The sequence below is a fragment of the Brienomyrus brachyistius genome, chromosome 13 (genome assembly GCF_023856365.1).
Source record: "Brienomyrus brachyistius isolate T26 chromosome 13, BBRACH_0.4, whole genome shotgun sequence".
In the NCBI taxonomy this organism is placed as follows: domain Eukaryota; kingdom Metazoa; phylum Chordata; class Actinopteri; order Osteoglossiformes; family Mormyridae; genus Brienomyrus; species Brienomyrus brachyistius.
Window position 1 is genome coordinate 477,032 of NC_064545.1, and position 22,943 is coordinate 499,974.

Consider the following 22,943-nt stretch of genomic DNA (forward strand, 5'->3'; position numbering starts at 1 on the left):
GGACCCTGAGATGAGGCTACTTTTATAGCTTCAGCTGGGTGTATGTGCTCATGTCCTCTAAATGAGCTGCTCCAAGGAGGATGATCTCCGAGGAGGAGGATCTCCGAGGAGGCCCCAGTGCGGCACGGCTGGCTGGACGAGCAGCTCTACACTCCCCTCACCCCACTGGGCCGCGGCAGGAGCAGTGACAGATGGACAGTCCTCCTTAAAATCTCAGGGATCACAACATTTGTCAAGTCGCTTAATCTGAGCAAGTCCAGTAAAAAAGGAACATCACAGACACAATTTATAATCTGCGCCATTTTGGCTGCAGCCAACGGTCCTGCGACTCGCACAGAGAACTGACACTTCGATGGCGTGACCTATGACCTCTGATGGTTTAAACTTTGCTTTTCTTATTTTCCCTATTCGGGTATTTTTGGTTTCTCTCCTCAGTTTGTCACTTTGTCAAGTAACTCTTGTGATAGGCGCTATATGAAAATCAACTGAATCGAACTGGGGAAACTGGGACACTTATAGAGGCAAAAGCATCAGCTAAACAATTAGGCGTGATGTAAGAGGCAGGCAATGGTGGTTCAACCTACTGAGCTGTGTAATGTCCAGGTCGGGGGAGGACTCACCATAGTAGCCGTGACTCCGTGGGCCCCAGGCAGGATGGTAGATACTGCATTGCTGTTAGGGGTGCGCACCCTGACGGTGGGCCCCGCGATGATTGTGGGAACAGTGCTGGCAGGCACAGGGGCAGGGGTGGGCACGCCCCCCACACCGGGCTTCACCTGCGGGGGCTGCGTCAGCGACTGCTGGCTATTAAGGAGTGAGAGCCTCAGGGCCGGGAGGCTTTTCTGTTGGGGGGGCGGGTTTCAGACAAAGGAGAGAAATTAGCCTTTTACATAACCTACGGCCTCTTTATCAAGCCCTCCTGCAAGCAAACGCAACTGCATATTTAATCAGATTTTTAAAACAATTTAGAGGGATATGCAAAAAAAAGTTCATAATTCAGGAAAAAAAAGAGAAACATGCATTGGAATGATCTGTAGGGGTTACTCGGACACTTCTACAAATGAGAGAGAATTACAGAACTTTCCATTTTGGTCCGTATTCTTAACACAGAGTTGCAACAGCGACACTTAGGGGCGTGGCTATTAAAACAGAGGAGAAAATGGGTGGGGAAGACGAAAAAACTCAAGCTAGCTGCTGGTAGCCGAAACAGCTGGAGAGCTGGCATGTTCTCACATATGTACAGTATGGTCATGTGGAATACACATGATGGCACAACGTTAGGCCATGCAGGAAAGAACATATTAAACAGGACAATCCCAGAGCAGCCAGTGTTTCCCAACCCTGGGCCCACAAACGGTGCACGTTTTTGCTCCCTCCCAGGTCCCTGCCAAAACAGCTCCGAGTTGTGGGAGCAAAAACATAGACTGTTAGCAGGTGCTTGAGGACCAGAATGGGGAACAGAGTCATCAGAACCCTACTGAATTCCGATTTTGATCAAAATGCAACTGTTTACCACGGATATGGCTATTCAAAAATGCAACCTACATGAATTTCACCACACACACGGCCAAGCCTTGCCACGGACATCTTTGTCCGTGTATGGAAAGGCAGATGATCCCTGAAATATCACTTTATTAAAGACCGTTTTACCCATGGGTAAAGATATGATTGAGTCTTTAATAATTATAAAAAGAATAATGCAGAGGCAAAAAATTATATCAAAATATTTGATGGCCGTAGTCCTAATAAAGTAATTTTTTAATCACGAAGGAAACAAAGGAAATCATGTTCTATAACGATGCTGTTTGTCTGGCTGAACTGAGTCATTAACCACTGAGATTTAAGGATGATCCAAAAGGTAAGGGACTGGCTCTGCATTGGCCGCGTTTCCACGGAAACAAGCCAACGGTGGGATGGCAGCAGACCACCTGCGGGTGGGGAGAGGGGGAAAGGAGGTGGGGGGCACGCACCTTGAGGAAGGGCACCAGGTATGGCTGGGGGGATGACTTCAGCTCAGACTGCAGCCGGCTAGTGAACTCCTCAGGTTCAATCTTGGCGTCCTGTAAGAAATTAGAAGGATAAAAAAAACACATCATTTGGTGTCATTAATGCATGTTGGGAACTAAGATCCAGTGCAGAAAATTTATTAAAGGGTGACTATAGATTACCATTGTAGCATTTTAGTGAAAGAAGTGACAGCCACTTACTGCCATCTACTGGATACCAGGCACATTGTGCCGCAAAAGATGCCAAACGTATATCAATAATATCCTTTATTTACCATTAGCACCAGTATGAGTACAGGTACCCTGTAATGCTGCAGCATGCTCAATGGAATTTTTCCGACAGGAATGTGTCTATTCTGCCAACGCCAGGGCTTGAACTGGAGACCTTCTGATCAGAGGAACAAAGGCCAAACCACCCGAGCCATGAGAAAATATGAGTGACGCAGACAAATGGAATCAGTAAAGGAGGACAGTAGCCACAAGTTCATGGAAAGGGAAAGAGAAATACTAAAGGCAGCTGCTGAACACCACAAAAGTATGACCTCAAAAATTACCACAGAACTGAAGCAGCACCTCTGTGACCCAGTGCCAAAAACCGTTTCTGGTGAACATCAAAGCCGGGATTTACGGCAGAGCCACCGTCTGGAAATGGCTTGTGCCCCAGGCTGATTCACAGAGATGCATATCCTGGTTTAAGGAGGCCAAAACTAGGACCCCTGAGCAGCCAAGACAGCATCAAAGTCTAGTAGTCGGCATCCATTCTTTTTCTTATATCCGAATAGGGTTACGTTTCGGGAAAGCAAAAAGGATTCAAGCAATGCCTGTTGGTACGATCAGCCATCTTCTGGGAGTCAATAGGTCAGTTAGTTTCTGTGCTTGTGTAATGAATATGTGGTCATGTTACAGGAACAAGTGCACCCCAAGCCACAAAGGCTGCTTCCTCATGATGGTCCTATAAGATAATGCCTCCATACACACTGCTAAACAAATACAAGAGTGATTACATGACCACCAGGACGACGTCAAATGCTTCCCATTGCCTCTGCAATTACCAGATCTAAATATCCTTGGTCCTACATGAAGTTCTGAAGCTCGGACTGCGAAGTGGGATGTTCTTCCGCAGGATTGGTCCTGTGCCCTACTACACACAGTTTAGGATATTTTTGTATAGCAGCATTAGAAGGAAGTAAACTGCTCTGAAGGGGGGCCCTACTCCTTAAGTCCTAGACATCTCTATTACTATTATTTTGTCCACCCCCCCCCCACCCCACCCCCACCGTTCAACATAGATGACACACACACAATAATGGGTGGCAATTTAATCCCTACTAATGAGGGATGATGTGACTCAGGATCTGGACTTACCAGAAGATCCTGGACCAGCGCTTTGACATTCCTGGAGGTTTCTGGAGAGGGCGAGTTGTGGGACGCCAGCTTGATCAGTGTGGCCAGGAAGTTCTTGCACTTCTTCACATTTTCCTGCATCTCCTAGAGTCAAGGGGGCATGTTAACAGTCAGCCAGGTTTCAGCAGAAGGTCTGGTACTTTTATTTTCGCCACTGTTACAACAGCGCCGGAGATACCAGTGCCTGCCATGACGATGTCACATAGGTACTTTCGGATGGGCCCAAGAGTAGCAGAGTAACTTGAAACAATGAGGTGAAAGATGGTGGATCATCTGTGTGCTGTTTTGTGTGAGAGAGAGAGACAGAGAGAGACAGAGAGAGAGAGAGAGAGAGAGAGAGAGAGAGAGAGAGAGAGAGAGAGAGAGAGAGAGAGAACAGCACAGCACAGGGCCCACAGACCTGGGACACCACCGGAGCCCCCGCGGCTGGGCTTACAGGGACAGCTAGGGGGGCAGTCTGCGCAGGTGGTGCCGGCTGCACGGCAGGCTGTGGCTGGGCCTGCACAACGGTCTGCCCTCCCGCGATGACAGTGGTGGGCTGCTGCGTAGCTGTCACGGTCACGGTGGCTGCTGAAGGACCAGCGGTCACGGTCGCCTTCTAGAAGAGCGAGGAGTAGACAGAGACACCAAAGACGTTAGGCTTTCAGGGCAGGAAGCCATAGAGAACACCAAAAAGCAGCGAGCACCCTGAGCAAGTGCCGATGCCACCACCAGCATGACATGCCAGTCTATAATGGAAGCAGGGATTAACGGGGGTTGGGGGAGGGGGGGGGGCTGCAGGGGACAATGGTAGAGAGGGGCAGGACAGCAGACGGAGGAGCGGTGAAGAAGGAGGAGAGGGGACAGCAGACGGAGGAGCGATAAAGGAGGAGGAGAGGGGACAGCAGACGGAGGAACGGTGAAGAAGGAGGAGAGGGGACAGCAGACGGAGGAGCGATAAAGGAGCAGGAGAGGGGACAGCAGGGGGAGGAGCGATGAAGGAGCAGGAGAGGGGACAGCAGGGGGAGGAGCGGTGAAGGAGGAGGAGAGGGGACAGCAGGGGGAGGAGCGATAAAGGAGGAGGAGAGGAGACAGCAGGGGGAGGAGCGATAAAGGAGGAGGAGAGGAGACAGCAGGGGGAGGAGCGATAAAGGAGGAGGAGAGGAGACAGCAGGGGGAGGAGCGATAAAGGAGGAGGAGAGGGAACAGCAGGGGGAGGAGCGGTGAAGGAGAAGGAGAGGGGACAACAGGGGGAGGAGCGATAAAGGAGGAGGAGAGGGGACAGCAGGGGGAGGAGCGGTGAAGTAGGAGGAGAGGGGACAGCAGGGGGAGGAGCGATAAAGGAGGAGGAGAGGGGACAGCAGGGGGAGGAGCGATAAAGGAGGAGGAGAGGGGACAGCAGGGGGAGGAGCGATAAAAGAGCAGGAGAGGGGACAGCAGGGGGAGGAGCGGTGAAGGAGGAGAGGGGACAGCAGGGGGAGGAGCGATAAAGGAGGAGGAGAGGGGACAGCAGGGGGAGGAGCGATAAAGGAGGAGGAGAGGAGACAGCAGGGGGAGGAGCGAAAAAGGAGGAGGAGAGGAGACAGCAGGGGGAGGAGCGATAAAGTAGGAGGAGAGGGGACAGCAGGGGGAGGAGCGATAAAGTAGGAGGAGAGGGGACAGCAGGGGGAGGAGCGATAAAGGAGGAGGAGAGGGGACAGCAGGGGGAGGAGCGGTGAAGTAGGAGGAGAGGGGACAGCAGGGGGAGGAGCGATAAAGGAGGAGGAGAGGGGACAGCAGGGGGAGGAGTGATAAAGGAGGAGGAGAGGGGACAGCAGGGGGAGGAGCGATAAAGGAGGAGGAGAGGGGACAGCAGGGGGAGGAGCGATAAAGGAGGAGGATAGGGGACAGCAGGGCAGAAGCGATAAAGGAGGAGGAGAGGGGACAGTAGGGGGAGGGACCGGGCCGGGCACAGGCCGTCGGGCACACACGCCAATCACGACCAGGCCCTTCGTCGACAGCTAGTACCCCATTAGCTTTTCCCAGCAGACAAATTCATTTGTGTTAAATCTGTGTTAAAGGTCTTTATTGAGGGGGACGGAGGGAGGGGGGGAGAGCAGGGACACCGCAAGACGCTCTCTCTCTCTGCCTGGCAGCACGCCAGCTTGCTCAGGAGAGTTGTGTGAGAGGCCTAAAGAGCAGAGAGAATGTCGGGGCCCTAGGGACGTGCCCAATGGAGCACACAGGTGGCCTCCAGCACCTGTGTGACAAAGGGGTGACGATACTGTGACAACACAGGGCACCAAGGCTCACTGAATCTCACTGTTATGGATTTCTCACAAAGCTGGGCTGCAACTAAACTAAACTAAAGCCAAGCTTTGGCGCCCAAAGGGGACAGGGGTAACCAAGACTGTTTTGTGCAGTTGAGGCGTGTCTGTACTACTTTTGCTCTTTTGTCTGACAGCAGGACGGTCAGCACTACTGTCTGTACTGACTAAACGGATGGTCGAAATAACGAATGGTGCTGCATTACATTGCAGCTCTGTATTATACCCAACCTGTATTACACAGAAGAGATGCAACATGATAAGTCTACACAAATTAACAGGGACAAAAGCGTACACACAGGAAGAGCCTGATTTAATGAGCTCTTCAGGAGCTATAAAAGACAAAGGCGATTTGGCCATTGTTTGTCATGGTACCCTGCATGGCAAAGAGCCAAAACAGAGACATGTAAAGGCTCTCTGCTTTTCCTAGCACATCCCTGGATCGCATTCTGGAATAGTATGGAAAAAAAGCCAGTCTGCTGCCCTCTAGTGGGCAACACAGGCGTACACCAAAAATTGCACTCAGCGCAGCAAGACACAGAACCTGTGAGGCTGTAAACTTCAAGCTCAGGAGAATTAGAGACCCGGAGGTACTCCAGCGATCTGAGGTTTTCATGTGTTAAACTGCAAACTGGGACTAATTTGGTCTTAGCTCCACAATGGATAACCAAAATTTCACCACTAATTAGTACATAATGATCTTCTCGAAGCAGGGGATTGTGTGACGCCGGAAAAGAAGCACAGTTGCACTACCTTCAGGTAAGCCGCGGCAGGTGGAGCTGATGTGGGCGATGAGTCACACCACTAGGGGGAGGCATGTACTCTCAAGGTAATGCTTCCCCCCAGTTCACCAGCTGCCTGAATGCTGCGAGCTTAGGTAACCAGCTAGTATAAGAGCTCCCCCCATACTTAGATGTTGGGCAGCACTTTCAGAGAAGAAGGTACTTATGTTTGACAGCCTCTTTGTACCTCAATGCACACATGGATCTACCCGACAAGCCTCTCTGCCTGATGATGATATGGAGAACTACTGTAGATCCTGACAGGAAAGTGGCAGATCATTTACATGCTGGAAGGGGGCCAGAGGTGAAGCCTATGTGGTGGTGGCTGATCAGGGCACACAAAGCAGCAACAAACTCCTCTCACAAAAAGGCTGGTTTCCACATGGACATCAGTAACACTAAGAAACGTTTTTATTGATCTGATTTTGCAAAATTATAAATAGCAATGCAGTTCTGTTAAAGTATCCAAAACACCACAATTTGGGGGGGGGGGTGCACTGCAAGTTGTTTGGAATGTGCACAGATAAAAGATAAAAGTGCGGGGGGGGGGGGTGCTATGGAGGCGTGTGGCTCTCTTATGCAGCCTTGATTTCACCTGGTTCCCAACCCGACGCTCACTTAATCTCCTGTCTGAAATGGCCTGTACACCATACATCGAGCCCCAGGCAGAGTATGCTATAAGAGAGTGCAGTGGGGGCTGTCCCTCTCCACTAAGGGGGCAGAAATTCCCCAGGAGGAGGCCCACTGAAACCCTGCCCTCTGGAACCCATTTGGAGGGAGAGACTAGCTCCCGTGACAGAGAAAATGCTCTTTATTTAACAGAAAACAAAAGCGCGGCCTGGATGATAATGAAAATCGGGTGAATCGGGTCGTAATTTAATTACACATAGACAGATGAATTTCTGACTGACTAGCCCTGAAAGTCCTATTCTTTAGTTTGTCCTTGGGAATTAGGCCACTTTGCCAGTATTTCCAGTTAGAGAGAAAGAGAGAGAGAACATTACAATTCAGGGTATCAACACCAAGGTTTATACTAAAGAGTTTAAAAACAACTTTGCAGCTCTAGGACTCGCAGGGTGGCCAAGGGGCCGAAGGCTCCTCCCTCCAAAAGAGCCAATCAGAAGCTATTCAAATACTGTTCACTAAAAGCAATTTCTCATGTTTCAAAAAAAAAAAAAAGAAACAAACAAAATGTGAAGTAAAATATAAACTGGATGAAATAAAACAATAAAAAATACCAGTTTCTGATTAATCTGGCAATGAGAGGACAAAATTTGACCACCTGAAGGCAAACGAACACATGACTGGACCTCAACCCAGGCCTTGTCAAAGATCATCACAGATAAAGGGCTATGTGAGGCTGAAAGCTGATCACAACATCGCTGCACATGAAAGGCAGGGGTAGTCAGGGCAGCCAGACGAGAATCAGGGTTGCAGAACCGCCGACCACCAGGGAACCGGGAGCCACAAAAGAAGCAGGGATGAAGGACAGGAGTGCATCAGAAGTCCCTCCTAAAGACACGGCAGTTCTGGCTTATGAATAATGGGGGGGAGGAGAGACTGGGTGATTTGAGGGATAAAGTGAAGTACTGGGAATGTCAGCTAGAAATTCTTAATAGCTGTTTGACTTTAATAGAACAGTGTATTAAGATTTTGACATGGACACTACAAATAAGCATTGCTTTGTAGTGTAGTGAAGTTGCACCAGTTACTTAGATACTAAGATGCTGAGCATAAAGATGCTCCATCTGCTGGGACCGAGTGGTAAAGCAGGGGCACGGCAGGGCATACCTGTGTGGTGGCCACTCTGAAGGTCGTTGCAGTCGTGGGGGTCACAGGTCGAGGAGAGATACTGTTGTGAGCCTGACCCTGAGCCTGGGCTTGAGCCTGAGCCTGAGCCTGGGCCTGGGCCTGAGCCTGGGCCTGGGCCTGGGCCTGAGCTTGAGCTTGAGCTAGAGCCTGCTGAGGAACCATCACCAGCTGCCCCATCTCAGTACGTACCAACACCATGCCTAGGACAAAGAGAAGAGTCAAAGCAGGACCCGTCAGAAGTGTCACGGCATGATCAAAGGTGGGTAACCTCCAAAAGCACAGGCGGCACCTGAGGAATGCGTACAGAAGAGATGGCGCAGTCTGATGGAGAAAGAACTGCAGATCACGAGCAAGCCAGGGCTGCCTGGCGTTCAAAAGGCTGCTGACATGCTGTGATCACATGCTGTCACAGATCTCACAGCTTCAGCAGCCAGAAGGAACATCAATCATCTGCTAGAAACACGTGCTTCTGAACCTCACAGGGGACTTTTGGTGGACCTTCCCCTTATTTTCACCTGTGACTGCAGTTTTCTCAGTGGAATTCACTGTCCAGGGTCACTCAGCCTACAGGGTCGGTGTGTTAACCCAACAACACAGCAGCTGATCAGGTATGTCAGTATTTCACATCATTCTAAATAATGGTGGTGAGTGGAATCCCAACATCCTCCATATTACTGTGTCACAAAGAGCCTTTTGGCTCACTGGAAAGAAGTCTAAAAGTCAGACAGACTGAACTTTTACTTTTCATACGTTGGTAGTCAGACATAGCAATAGTAAAAAGCAACTGCTTCCCCATACGGCAACAGTGAACATCAACACTGAGCTGTGCAAATAAAAGCACCTCCATTTCCAACACCCATTTGCCATTGGGGAATCCTAGCTTGTACTGCCTTAAAAATGCTGCAATGAAGATAGGGGGATGAAAAGGGATGGGTTTTACACAAAACTATACCAACTGTGCATCCACACCCAGAAACACCATAAACAGTTATGCTAATGCCTATTATCCTGCCTTGTTTTGGAGGAGAACAGTTTTCCAAATGCAAAAACAAATGAAATCAGTTAACAACTGCCCAGATTCACACCAAAATTTTCAGCAGCTTCTAAACATTTTACATTGCTACCACTTGTTTAAGGTTTATTGGCTTTCCCAAACCTTGAGAAGTCACTGAGATTTAAGCCCCACACAACTTTCTAGTTCCTTCAGGATGACTTTTAAAAAATGGGTCGCTTAAACAATATTCGTAAAACGTGCAACAGGGCACCATGGGAAACCACTGGTATAATTAGGGATTATTTCACGGTCACGATAACTACGTGTAAGCAGGAACAGCGGCAGGTTGTTATAGCTGTTTTGGGCCTCGGCATCCACAAATCCAGATACAAACACAGTCAGACAGCAACCAGCAGGAAGAGCTGAGACGTAAGCAAGATATTTTGCCCCCAAAATCACCGTCAGCCTGCCAGCAAGTGGCAACAATGCCTCACCTAGTAGGGAAAACACTTGTCAGTTATCTGAACATTTTTTCCCTTAAACAGTATACATACTTAAATCAGAGTTTAAGAAATGGATTACAGAGCACTTTAAAACCACCCAAATGGAGGGAAAGCAAAACAAATAAGCTTTACATTAATACGATAGGCGAGGAGGATACCAAAGCTGACAGGCCTCTCCAAACAAGAAGCATACGGCACATTAACCAACGCTGCTCTGACAGGACTCACGGCCCACGCTGCCGGGCCGGGCCGGGCCGTGCGCGGCATTACTCCACTCACACACAACACTTGCCAAATGATGATTTTCTGTTATTTTCCCACCGAACAGATGCCCACCGAGACCTATTGGGGAAGCACCAGAGACCTCATCCAAAGCCACAAGGTCCAGACACAGTGCTTGCCCCTTCCAAGGCAGCGCTGAAACACCACCCCAGACATTCCCCTGACAACTGCGCATTCAGGTCACGTTTGCCATCGCCAAGACCATGTGCTTTCATTCGTATTCATGTGCCAGACAACAATCACAATTATAATGTATTTATTAGTCACATGATAACAGCTAGGAGCGCACCTAAGTGTGACTCAGTGCAGGTTAGCCAGCATTAAGACTACATACAAAAATCCAATCAATTGCTCAACCAAATAATCAACAGCCTTGGGACGAGCTTTGTTTTAAAAAGCACAGGGGAGCCACTCTGAGAAGATAGGACCACGCTCATTCACGCTGTCACTGGTGTACTTTTAACATGACGAAACACCTAAACACACATCCAGACATGAACACCAGTGACATTAAAAATGTTACAAAAACACCACTATTCATGAATTAAACAGCTGTAGCATGTATAAGCAAAACTTCTGCATATTCAAATATTCAGCGAAATAACCTCAGGCTTTATAACACAGCAGAGCAATAAAACTGAAGACTTAAGACTGTTTGTACTATATCAGGGGTTCTCAAACTTTTTGATCCAAGATCCAACTCAGATTTTTGTTCAAGGTTAAAGTCAGAGGTCTCAAATGATTTTCAATGACAAAACAACATTTCATGAATTTTAATGAGTTAACAACTTTTGATACAGGTTATCTATACATAACAATAATGGAAACTGAACGTAAAGACTGGTTTAACACTCTCTGAACGTTTCAGATTATGATGAGTTATGTTTGCATTAAATTTAGAAATTTAATGGCTCTACGCCGTATTTTTTTTTTTTACTTCAAAACGCATGATGACTTTTTATGGTAACCACATTGATTCATAAGGTGCATTATCGGCTGGGTCCGGATTAGCTCATGGTTTGGTCTGGACTTTGAGAACCCCTCAAATAGATTACTGCTTTTCAATGGGTGCCTTTCTTACTTTTATGCTTAAGTCTAATACCCCAGACATGCACACCCTACCAGATTCCTTTTATATTCAGCAGCTCATCTCGGACCCTTCTGCCTTAGTGGCACTACTACGCCCCATCACCAATAAGACGTGACAGTGGACCATTCATGAACGCGCATTCAAAGGCAAAAAAGTTCCAGCGTGCAGCCGAGGTACTGATGCAACTTCTTTCAATAGATGCAGACTTACACACAGATAAAGCTCACTTACCATCCAAGAACATATACAAATTTTAGTTTGAACAACTAGAGGCATCTTTAAAGAAAGACAACATTCTTAGCTTCTTAACTATACTGCCCCCTTCAGGACAGAGGCCAACAGTTAATCAGAAGCAGCCATTAATCACCTGTGTCTCATTAAAAGGTGATGCAGGTATCAATTAAAACAATGCAGGGAGGGTCCAATACATTACCAGTAATTGTCATTAGGAGTGCGTTTGCAGGTATTTTTCATATTACAATACCATAGCAAGTTAAAGTTTACAAACCATATATTTTGCAATCCTGTATGCAATAAGCAATATCAAGACAGATGGACCAACAGAGAAATGATGTAGCAGGAGCATAATACAGTAATTCATACATTGATTTCATCTCTGGTAATAGCAGACATCTCTTGGCTGTTTGGGCACGAGCCACCTCAGTGAACAGCTCCACACATTTTGATCAGTGAGTACCATGGAAAGAGGCTGTCATAAATCGGGGAGGGGGGGGGGGGAGATAGCATAGCTAGTGACCAATAACAGGGTTCTACACCATGTGTAGAAAAGGCAGGTGAAATCCTACCATGTGCCCTCTATGCCATTATCAGGCTGGGATAAGGTGACTGGTTAACCATAGTTCTGTTAGGAAGGCTGGAAGGGATAAAAGACTGATAAAGGGGATTTTAGGTAAACTGATTAGTGATAAACAAAATATTTCGAGCACCTCTGTTTGTTATCGGCCGCTGACACTGACTGAACTAACACTGATAAACAGATCAGCGACCACAATTGTGACAATCTGCAATGTGACACAGTCACCTTATCTGTGGGAAAAAAATATATTAGGAAAAATTGGCTGACAGCGCATAATGCAATTAGGCAGGTTTTCCACACCAGTTCGACATTATGCGTTATTTGATTTACATGGAAGTGACTTAAACCTCTTAACCAGACTGGTCAAAACACGACTTCGGTATGCCAGACCCCGCGGTCCCTTTTGTTCATGAGACATATTCACAACCCATAATCCCAATAGTAATAAACTAGTTTCGCACCATGCCTGAGGCTGCGTTTTTAACTTCGGGATCGGGCTGTTAAGTTACCAAACCAGAACCCATGGGGGAATCCCTTGGTCTGCTACTACTCACTAAGGTTACGTCACTTTCTGCTGGCGGAACTCAGTAATCAACTGAGATTAACAGGTATTTCCAAAATGTAATGGTAAAACAATAATCATCCTAGAATAAAATCCCAGAGATATCTGTGGAGTAGAGGGAGTTTTGCTCACCTTGGGGGATTGTGAAACCCGGCGGCAGCTGAATGGTGGTGGGCTGCTGGGGGTGTCGGACGATCAGCTGCGGCGCGACGATCCTTTGAGCGGCGCGAAGTTGCTGGGGCTGTGTCGGGGTGGCCATGGCAGGCGACGGAGCAGGGGTCCCAGGCCTTATCATTCCTATCGTAGTAGCAGCCGGTTGCGCCGTAATATTCAGAGTCGGTTTGCCCACGGCCGTTAGTGTTGCCGGACTACTGGCCGCCGGCACCGAATTGGCCACGGGGCTCTGCTGGTGGCTGGTCGTGGGGTTAACAGCGGGAACGGGAGACACTACGGTGTTCACGGATGAATTGACCACGACGGGCGAGCTCGGCATGATCATTTTTGACTGTTCTGTAGTGTCAGACTTGTTCTCTCCGGCTTCTGCGCTCTTGCCGTCGTTAACTACCTCCGTGACGGCGGCGGGTGGCACTGTCCGCGGGCTCTGCTGGACCAGGGCCGAAACTGTCGTGCCATTTCCATTCTGAGCGATGCTGGAAATGATGTGACTGGGCAGCCTCTGCAGGGCAATGGTGGGTGTCCCCCGGCCAGCCAGGGTAACGGCGCTCTGCGATGCGGAGGCATCGGGTGCCGTGGTCGTGTTTGACGCTGCTGTCAGACTCGAGTTGGCCGCCGGGCTCGCGCTGTTCGCCAAAGGCGCCGCTCCGGATCCGCGCGGAAAAGCCGCAACACTGGCAGTGACAGCAGTGTTTGCAGGAGTGCTCACTAACGTTACCGCTCCGCCGTTGCCGTTCAAACTCTGCATTCCCGTGTGAGCAGTCCTTATCGTTGAAGTGAGGTGATTTTTCAGAGGATCGGTCTCTGTAGTCACGGCTGTTGCCCCAGCTGACCCCAGAGCAGTACCTCTGTTGGCAGGGTTTAGGTTGGCCAGTGGAGGTGGCAAAGTTACCAGAGCAGATGCAGACAGTGTTGTGATATTAGATGCTCCATGTGATTGCAAGCCGCTACTGACGTTCACCCCGGTCCCAGAAGTGATGGAAGCTTCTTCGAAAGGCTGAATGGAATTAACCGAACACGGTGTCTTTTCGCTGCTAATTTCTTTTGAGTTGGGCTCCTGGTTTACCCCAGCTTTATGTTGTCCTTGTTGTTGCTGTTCTAGTGTAGTGCCCACTTGGGCAGGTAGCGTTCTTCCTAAGTGGTGATTAGCAGCGCCTGTTGACCCAGCGCTCCTAGTATCAGTATGGGGAGCGGCTGGATTGCTTTGGCCGACAAGCTGCGACTCCAGTGAACCCACTAAGTCGCTTACAGCTTTTTCGTCCACCTCGGAGAAGAGCATATCTTCCAGAGGGTCGGAGGCACCCGCCATCTTTGATCTCCAGAACGCTGTCCAAATATTCACGTACTATGTACGCATGCGTGTTGCTGGGCATTGTGGGAATGAACCTGACGTCAGAGCACCAAAATTCATTCTCTGCTTCACGATTTGCTTTACTTACAGGGGTATTCGGAAGGGGTGCAGGGGTTGCGGCTAGATGAAACAATTTAACGTTGTTTTCACGTATATAAATTGGCAGCATTGTTGGCGAATGGACATAACGTGTTGCCAGTTTTATTTAAACCCAAAATTTGTAAAGGCAATTACAATATGCTTTGTAAGCGTTCTGTGTCTTGTTTAATTTCATGCTGAATGCACGAAAAACAGCCCAGATAAAACAAATGTATTAATGCTTATATTTATTACCAATAAAACACTATAGATTAAAACAAACAAAACTTGTGCATTATGTACTTGCGCTGTATGCACCAGAATTTCTCCATGGGATCAATAAAGTTAATTTTATGGTTGAGACAAAATACCAGAAAAGGATAACATTTTCTCACACGTAAAAACGCCACAGTGCCCAGTTATAAATTACGGTAGTAAAAAAATAATTCAGAGATTTATTGACGAAGCCTACATTCGATTTTATTACAAACTCCACTTCTCAGTTACTTGGCACTCCATCATGACTAGTAAAAAATAACGGATCGAATGATCAAAAATGTTCTCGCTCCCCAATTAATTCTTTATACAAAGCATTGTGAATAAGGGAATATATAAAACGACATACAACGCTGTATATAATATTTATGTTGACATGTTGTTAATTTCTTAAGTTTTTCGGAAATTGTGCATACGACACCTGTACTGCTGCCCCCAGCTGTGAAAAAGCGCGAGAGCGGGAGCGCGCATGTCGTCACTTCCGGCTTCAGTACTCGGAAACCGAGTTCAGACGGCAATTGGAACGCACTGAAAATGACGACGGCCATGTTGTTGTAGTAGCCGTTCCAAGGAAAGAGAAAGGACCGGAGGCCGAGAAAGCTAAGGAAACCAAGAAACAGATTCATAGAAGGTTATCATTGGATATTAGCATAAGGGGTCTGTTTTAGTTAAATTTCTAGTGCGTTTGCTGCAGACGAAGGCATCATGAGTGGGGGTACTCCTTACATCGGCAGCAAGATCAGCCTCATCTCGAAGGCCGAGATTCGCTACGAAGGAATATTGTACACTATTGATACCGAAAACTCGACTGTCGCACTCGCCAAAGGTAATACGGTAAAGGGAATATGGATATAAGTGTTACTGTACTAAAATGTCGATAACCGCAGTTGAATACTTGCAACGAATTAAGTCTGTGATTTTTCTTCGCTAGCGGGCTAATAGCTGGCGTTGTATTGCCGCTTAAGGTCTGGCTCGCAGAACAAAAGTTAGTGCTTCTCACTCGTCGGCATTTTTTTTTCGTTTATATATCCTAAGTTAAGTGGGTTCTTAATTTCGTTGGTTATTGCGGTGTATCACTGCGTTACGCGCAAGCTAGCCTTGCAGAAGTAGGCAGCCACGTTTGCTGGGAGCTCCCCACAGGGACGGTCGAAGCGGTTTCTAAAAAAGAAGCCTTTGAAACATTTAAACTATTGAGCGTAAAGTCTAAGCATTGCAAATCTTTCATGAATGGCTAGTTTTAAATGTGCCGAAGTGTAATGATTTTGTATCACTTTTCATTTACAGTGAACAGATTTGCACCGCGGTCGTGTCAGTAAGGTTTTATCTGAATTTACAAATGCGCAATTTATGAGTAGTTAGTTGAGTGAACGCCGGACTGCTGAACGAGATGTAACTGGTTAGCTATATTTGCAATGTCTGCGTGGTCGGGTGGGCGATTATGTCAGCGGGCGGTTCTTTAAAGCGTTAATTTGCATGTAATATGACGCAAAAAGGGGTCGTGTTGTTTGCTCGACTCACTTTTGTGTTGAAAGGTTGGATGGTGTTTACTGGGTGTATTCGCTTGGGTCAGTCCCGCCGCCGATTGTAGATACACAGAAACTGGCGGTCTGCATTTCTGATGTGCGCATTCACATTTTCGGGAGTAACAACATCTCTGTGACTCACGTGGCATTATGTACAAGCGGCAGTTTGTCGTACCGGCGCTTTGGTATCCAAACTTAACGGATCGCCTAATTCCCATTACGAGTATAACCCGAAGCATGTAAAAGTCTTTTTCAAGTATTGTGTATTTTTAATCTGTACGGGTTACGTTAAAGAAATTTTAAAATCTGTTTTAAAACTGTTTAATTTGTTCGTTTTTTCTTTTGTTCAGCTCATGTTTGATCGGTAAGTCTTCGAAGGCCCGTAACCTTTGTTATAGATATTTATAAATTAAGCCTCAAAAGAAACCGTATAACCCGTTTTCTCTAAATCGGTAGCATGTCTTATAGGCATGTGTTTATATAAATATTTCAAATCCTTAAGTTTAGGCTAATAGTCGCCCCCATAACATTTTCCCCACAATTTTAATGGGACTTGGTTTTCTAGTTTTTTATATTTGTTATATTTTAGTTTTTTATATATATATATATATATATATATATATATATATATATATATATATATATACTAGTTTTTTTATATATATAAACATAAAATTGTGTGCCAGTGTGTAAATGAGTTTCACTACAAGATGGAATATGAAGTTGAAAGCAGAGCAGGTGCTTACAGTGTTCATTGGTCATGTTTTCCAGTCAGTAAAGAACCACCATATGTGGTCTAATTGATGCACATGCAGCCGCATTTCCATTCCTGTTTCTCTGCTGGGTGTGTTTTGGGGGTTTATATTGAATCTATGTTGCATTGATCACCCAATAAAAGAGAGTTCGAAGACCTAGCTCCAAATTCTAAAGGCTTTCCTCCATTTCTGCTCTTCCCATTCTAGTGCGCTCCTTTGGTACAGAGGATCGGCCCACTGACAGGCCCATTGCACCACGCGATGAAGTCTTTGAGTACATCATCTTCCGGGGGAGTGACATCAAAGACCTCACTGTTTGCGAGCCCCCTAAACCCACATGCTCTCTTCCTCAGGATCCTGCAATTGTCCAGGTGGGCATGCTAGTGGGTGTGGCTGGGGATGGAATTTAGTTGTTATACTAGGAAATTTCCAGATTTTGTTTATAGTTGTAGTATATCAGTTGTAAGCATCTGAGTCAGAAATCATACTCTGAACTGGTTATTTTCATGGGTTGTGGGTTGCTTGGTCCCCTATCTCTGGTATAAATGTGTTTAATCTATTTGCATCTTTTTCTCTCTCTCTCAGTCTTCAGTTGGAACCAGCACAGCCGCAGCATCCTTCCAATCGGTTGGTTCATACAGCCCATTTAACCGACCCCCAGTCCCCCCGTACAACCAGTTTAATCCCAGCCCCATGGTGACCCAGCAGTTTGGAGCTGTCGGTATAGGTGGGTGTTGGTTCTGCTTGTTCTCTCCCTCGTTTTTTTTTTTTTTTTTTTGAGTTTCCTCACAAATACTTATTTGGTAAAATTGCTTTAATGAAGTATCAATGGTTTTCTTAGTTGTCAAACTAAGTAAGGAACTAGTTTTCAGAAATTCAGTGTTTGTAGCATGACACTCGGTCCATCCCATATAAAGAAAGATTCCCTTCATGTAATCCCTCTGTTCTTAAATGTTTTCCATCAGAATGAGTAGAACTTTGGAAATTAGGTGCAGTAAGCTTTAACCTGAGGGGATAGAAAGAGATTGCATGTATAAGTAATCTTCACTATTGCAGAGGTGTTGTCCATGTGAACACAAATGCATGAGAAGGAAGTCTGATTCCCTCTGCAGCATTGCCATGGCCAATCCTATAAATATGCTGTTCCTCCCCATACAGGAAGTTCAGTGTCCCCCTTTGGTAGTGGCATTAGTCCCCCTGCACCCATGTCCTTGAGCAGTACCCTCTTGTCGTCTTTTCCCCCCGACACACGCACTCTGAATACAGCCATAATGGAAGGTAACGGCCTCGGAAAGTCAGCTTGTTTGATGTCTTCCTCTGCTAGGCAGCGCTAACTTAGCATAACCCCTTGCTGCTAGAGGACAAACACTCACAGGAGAGCCTCTTCTTAACAGTCGGGTGGTGATGGAAGGTTCAGTTGTATTACATAGGCCAGCATGGAATCACGCTCAAATGAGGAGCCTGACACATATTAACTGTCTAACAGTGGGGGGAGACGGGACCCCGCGTCTGCTTGTTTTTGAACCCCCGTGGTGCCCTAAGGAGGGCAAGCTTTTCTGCATGCTGGAGGCAGATGTTCTGAGGATTGCGAACAGGGCACGCAATGGTTTCCTTTTGACGACAGATGTTTCTTTCTGTGTTATGATTGGAGCTGCTGAAATGTTATATTCAGGCCTTGCAAAATGCCTCTGTGGTAAACCTCAGTTAAGTACCTGTTAGGAGTATAGTTGGTCCTATTTGGTTTTGACACACATGCCCTTTAAGGCAGTGTTTCTCAATCCGGTCTTTGGGGATTCTCAGACAGTCCATGTTTTCGCTCCCTCCTTCCCAGACAGTCCATCATTGCAAAAACTTGTATTGTCTGATGGACCCGAAGGGCCGGTTTGAGAAGCAGGACTTTAAGGCGCTTCCCTGTCCTGCAGGTCGCTCCAGCCCCCAGCTCACCCCTCTGAGGAAGAGCCCGACGCTGGAGCAGGCTGTCCAGGCGGGTGCACCTGCAGCCCCCACTTTGCCCGTTGGACGCAGGAGCCCAGCACCTGCTCGGCCTGTGGCCATGGGCAACCAGAAGCCCCCGGATAGCCAGGAGCAGAAGAGGGGTGAGCCTGCCAGCTGGCCCTGGTCAGCACTGCATACCGCTGCCACAGACCACTGTAGGTAGTCCTTGCTGCTAGTCATTCCCAGTCTTTCACAGACCTGCCAGGTGAGATCTGAGTCACTACTTAACAGCTCATTTCAGGCACTTGGCAGCCTCTAACTAGATGTGTGACCTGTTATCATCTTTGTACAGGAGTTGTACAGGTATTCTTAGTTTAAATGATTTTTTAGCTTTAAATGTTGCTTGATGCTAAGTGTTGCTTTGAGCATGCAGTAAAGCACAGCATTTCCAAAGGCCCTGATGCTCAGAAGGCTTCCAGACTGGACTCGGAGCAAGGCCGCAGTGAAAACAGAGATGCTGCCACGAGGCAGACTGGTATGGATCCTTCCTGGCATGTGCAGCGTCGCGCTACAAGTTCTCGTTAAGCAAGTGATAGCTTTTCCTGTGTTTTTCAATTGACGCCCCAGCTAATCACACCTGTTCTTTTTCTGAAAGCTCAGCGTTTTTGTTGTCATTTTTCCGTTCCGTTATCGTGACCATTATGGTGTAGGCACTAGCGAAACAAGCTTGGTATCTTAGTGTTGGCTGAAACAACTAAGCAGACCATCTGCACCCACAGCTGGCCCTCCTGCTGCCCGCCGGGGACGAGGTGGGGGCCACCGCGGGAGAGGGCGCTTTTCCGTGCGTCGGGACGGGCCCATGAAGTTTGAGAAGGACTTCGACTTTGAGAGTGCCAACGCCCAGTTCAACAAGGAAGAGATTGATCGGGAGTTCCAGAACAAACTGAAACTCAAAGGTGATTCCCAAAAACTATGTAGGAATGTGTAGCAACATGGTATGTAATAATTTGACAGAATGTAATAAATTAAATTATAATGATAACGGTAATTTTGCAATATAAAATGTCTATACTTTTGTGACATTTTGTCAAGTTGTGGTGTTATCGCATAATGCATAGTAACTTCACGTGATTTGTTACATTTATATATAATGTGGCATTATTACATAATGCGCTGTTACGGGACACGGTTATGGCCCTGCTGGGGTGGGGGGTGCCATGGGAGTGTTTGCCTGCAGACGCAAGGGGGTGTACTGCATGCATTTTGAATGTTAACCAACTGGGCACTGTTCCCCCGTGCAGAGGAGAAGCCGGAGAAGGCAGTGAATGGAGAGGATAAGGGTGATTCGGGGGTGGAGACTCAGAACAGTGAAGGCAATGCTGAAGAAGAGGACCCTCTAGGTCCTAACTGCTACTATGACAAATCCAAATCCTTCTTCGACAACATCTCCTGTGATGACTCCAGGTACGTGGGATATTCCTTTGTGGTTCTTCGAATGTGGGCAAAATGAGCGGAAGGAGCTTGTTTGATGTGCATGGATTAACCTGTGGAGTCTCTTTGACAAGATGCCTGGGCATGCATGTAGCTTCACAGCGATCGGTAAATGTATAGAAATTGTCTTTTAATCTATTCTCTGTAGGAAAGCATCTGAAAAATCTGGAGTGTCGGGCTTTCAGAGGTTAGTCTAATTTCTACACTTCTTGTTTCATGATGTGACACAAGTTGTTCAGGCCCTTGGAGCTGGCTGATTTCCCTCAGGGCAGTGCTGTCTGCGGGGCACCTGCAGGGGGCACCCTGAGGTAACCCATGTATTCCTCTGTCGTCAGGGAGCGGAGGCAAACCTGGGCGGAGGAGCGGAGGATGAATGCTGAGACCTTTGGCATCCCACTGAGGCAGAATCGTGGCCGTGGGGGCTACAGAGGCCGGGGGGGGCGGTGGGTTCCGGGGGGGCCGGGGCCGTGCCGCCAGCCGAGGGTCCTTTGGGCCTTCGCGCGGCGCTGGTGGATTTCGCGGCAGCTACAGAGGCAGCCGTGGCGGCAGGGAATTCTCGGATTTCGAGTACAGGGTATGTGTTCGCGACCCTTAAGCTGACATCGGTCTGTGGTGCTGTCATCCTATGTGCCGTTAATCTGGATGTTTTTCTCCCCCCAGAAGGACAATAAAGTGGCTGCATAGTGATCCTGGGAGACGAACACAAAACGAAATGTAGCTCTTCAATGGTCCATTTTTCCTTTTGACAAGAAGAATGAAGAAATGCATTTGCTGCATACCTGTCACCAGCACTGGAGTAGACTGCTTAACTTCAGAGTGTAAATGCAGTTTCTTTTACATTTCTAAAAATGCTATCTTTGAAAATGTTTTGCTTTATTTGGAATAATGATGGATGGAGAACTTGTGTATAAATACCATACTTCAGTGGGACTTCAGTATTTTTGCATCAATGAGCTTTTCTTACTAAATCGTATTTGATAATGTTCTGTTGGGTGTAAAAATGTATGCAGAGACCCGCCGATGCTGTGAGAGTACTGATCACTGAAATAGCTTTTTGGTTTTTTTTTTTGGGATATATCCTATAATGTAACCTTAGGAGCACCAAATTCCTGTATCCTGTATATAGCCATTGGGGTCACAGTTGCAGGTCTTTGTGTTTTCTTATTTCACTGACATGATAGACTGTTGTTAAATCTACCAGCCACTTTTAGAGTTTACTGCCCTTCCATGTATGACATCTGGCTTCGGTATCCCTGGGTAAATTATTTGGACATGGTGTGCACAGTGAACAGTACACTTCCCGCTGCGAGACTATCATCGAGCTGCCGGTGGAGATTTCTGCATTGTCCCCCTTTACTTTGGCTTGCTATATGTTAATATTGGTAAACTGCTGATTTTCCACAAGATCCATCCATACAGGCTGGTGAGGCCTTGGCGAGGCCAAGAAGCTCAGAAATGCTTCCTGTGAGATCATTTCAGTTCTGCCAAAATAACGATAATAAAATTGGCTACCTTAAGGATAGAGGTCTTTTTAATAAGTGTTATGAGCAAATGTTCTGTATATTGTCACTATCACAGATACTGTGTGTTGAAGCTGGTTCATGCTTTTAATAGCACAGACAATTCTAAATTGAATACAAACTGGACATGTTGTCCAGCTGTTACCCAGTGATTGACTAGCATTGTTCTATGTTAATGTTCTGACTGAACCATTCAGGAAAGTGACTTTAAATTCCATCTGGATCTGACATGATTTGCTTTTCTGAGCTGACTGACATCCTGTGCGGATGAGTCTTGAGCTATAGTTAAACCTCGCTTTCAACATGTAAAGCTTTCCATTGTAATGTTTGATATTAGGTGTGTTTTTGGGTTTGATTCCCCATATAACAGGCGTTTAGTGAGTACAGGTGATCACTTTTTGCATCTGTGTGCTTGGCATCCATCCACTATAAGACTGGATAGCTCTTTATCAACATCATTTGGCTGCCTGCATTAGAAGTTGAACATTTTGGCAGAAGAAGCATTGGTTGATGTCTTGTAATCTTGTTCAGTCTTATGTATTTTCCATAATATTGAGTTAAATACCTTCAGTTTATTTTTACTTTAGAATTATAAAGAATTCACTTGCCCAATATTACTACTTTTTTTTGCAACCTGTTAAGTGCTGTAGACCCGTAAACAGAGCATCAAGGTCTGGTGTAGGTCTGGTGTATTAAAGGGATCCAAAGATGGTGAAAGCGAGGTATTTTCAAATCGTTTCAGTGGGGAATCAAGGAGTGGTTCATTATTGTGGCCAATGGCTTATATAAAATACTGAAGTTGAAGTGAATTGACAGATTTTTTTTTAAAGCACTACAATAGGGTGGACCTATGGGTGAGGTACAGGGCAGCTAATGGAAAAAGCCACAAAATCATGACCCTGAAGAACTTGGGGTAACGAGGCAGACGCTGGATTGTTTTGCAATAATTGTAAGTTACTGAAATGTCCCATGCTGAACCTGAGATCTGTACATAGTTCCCATGCGTCATCCTGTGACGATTGAAAGGTCAGTTACTCCTAACCTCTGGAATAACGGAACAGGTACTGTTCCACAACTCAAGCAATTTAACAGCATGGTGTACTTCCAGTGTGCCTCAGCGGACTGGGGTTTTTACTCAAAAAAAATAAAATAAAAAGTTGTTCAATATCCAGTTCTCTTTCCCCCTTCCTTCATTACCATTTGGGGTTGTACACTTCTGCTTGACTTGGCAGTTACAGAATGAGCCGTATAACTACTTACAATGACATGGGTCTGGAAAAACGTGGATGTTTATTTTTAGTAA

The 22,943-nt window shown here is 46.7% G+C and overlaps 2 protein-coding genes across 3 annotated transcripts in view; one reads left to right on the forward strand and one right to left on the reverse strand.

Moving 5' to 3' along the window:
- LOC125706632 (transcription initiation factor TFIID subunit 4-like) overlaps positions 1-14,099 on the reverse strand; it is a 50,155-nt gene extending 36,056 nt beyond the window's left edge. The window contains exons 1-6 of one of the 2 annotated variants that reach the window (XM_048973386.1): positions 12,670-14,099; positions 8,269-8,489; positions 3,811-4,008; positions 3,372-3,494; positions 1,971-2,060; positions 621-842 (exon numbers count right to left, since the gene is read on the reverse strand). In XM_048973386.1, coding sequence (XP_048829343.1) covers positions 621-842; positions 1,971-2,060; positions 3,372-3,494; positions 3,811-4,008; positions 8,269-8,489; positions 12,670-14,020 — 2,205 coding nt within the window. In that variant the 5' untranslated portion in view covers positions 14,021-14,099. The remainder of the gene's footprint in view (positions 1-620; positions 843-1,970; positions 2,061-3,371; positions 3,495-3,810; positions 4,009-8,268; positions 8,490-12,669) is intronic. The other variant, XM_048973387.1, reaches the window with a different exon arrangement.
- An 800-nt stretch (positions 14,100-14,899) lies between these two features.
- On the forward strand, positions 14,900-22,807 carry LOC125706636 (protein LSM14 homolog A-like). Its single transcript, XM_048973392.1, is given in 12 exon segments — positions 14,900-15,242; positions 16,902-17,065; positions 17,280-17,421; positions 17,853-17,972; positions 18,617-18,790; positions 19,084-19,164; positions 19,409-19,585; positions 19,931-20,093; positions 20,269-20,307; positions 20,456-20,564; positions 20,566-20,694; positions 20,781-22,807. Coding segments are annotated over 12 exon segments (1,443 nt in total). The 5' UTR covers positions 14,900-15,121; the 3' UTR covers positions 20,805-22,807.
- Positions 22,808-22,943: the final 136 nt, after the last annotated feature.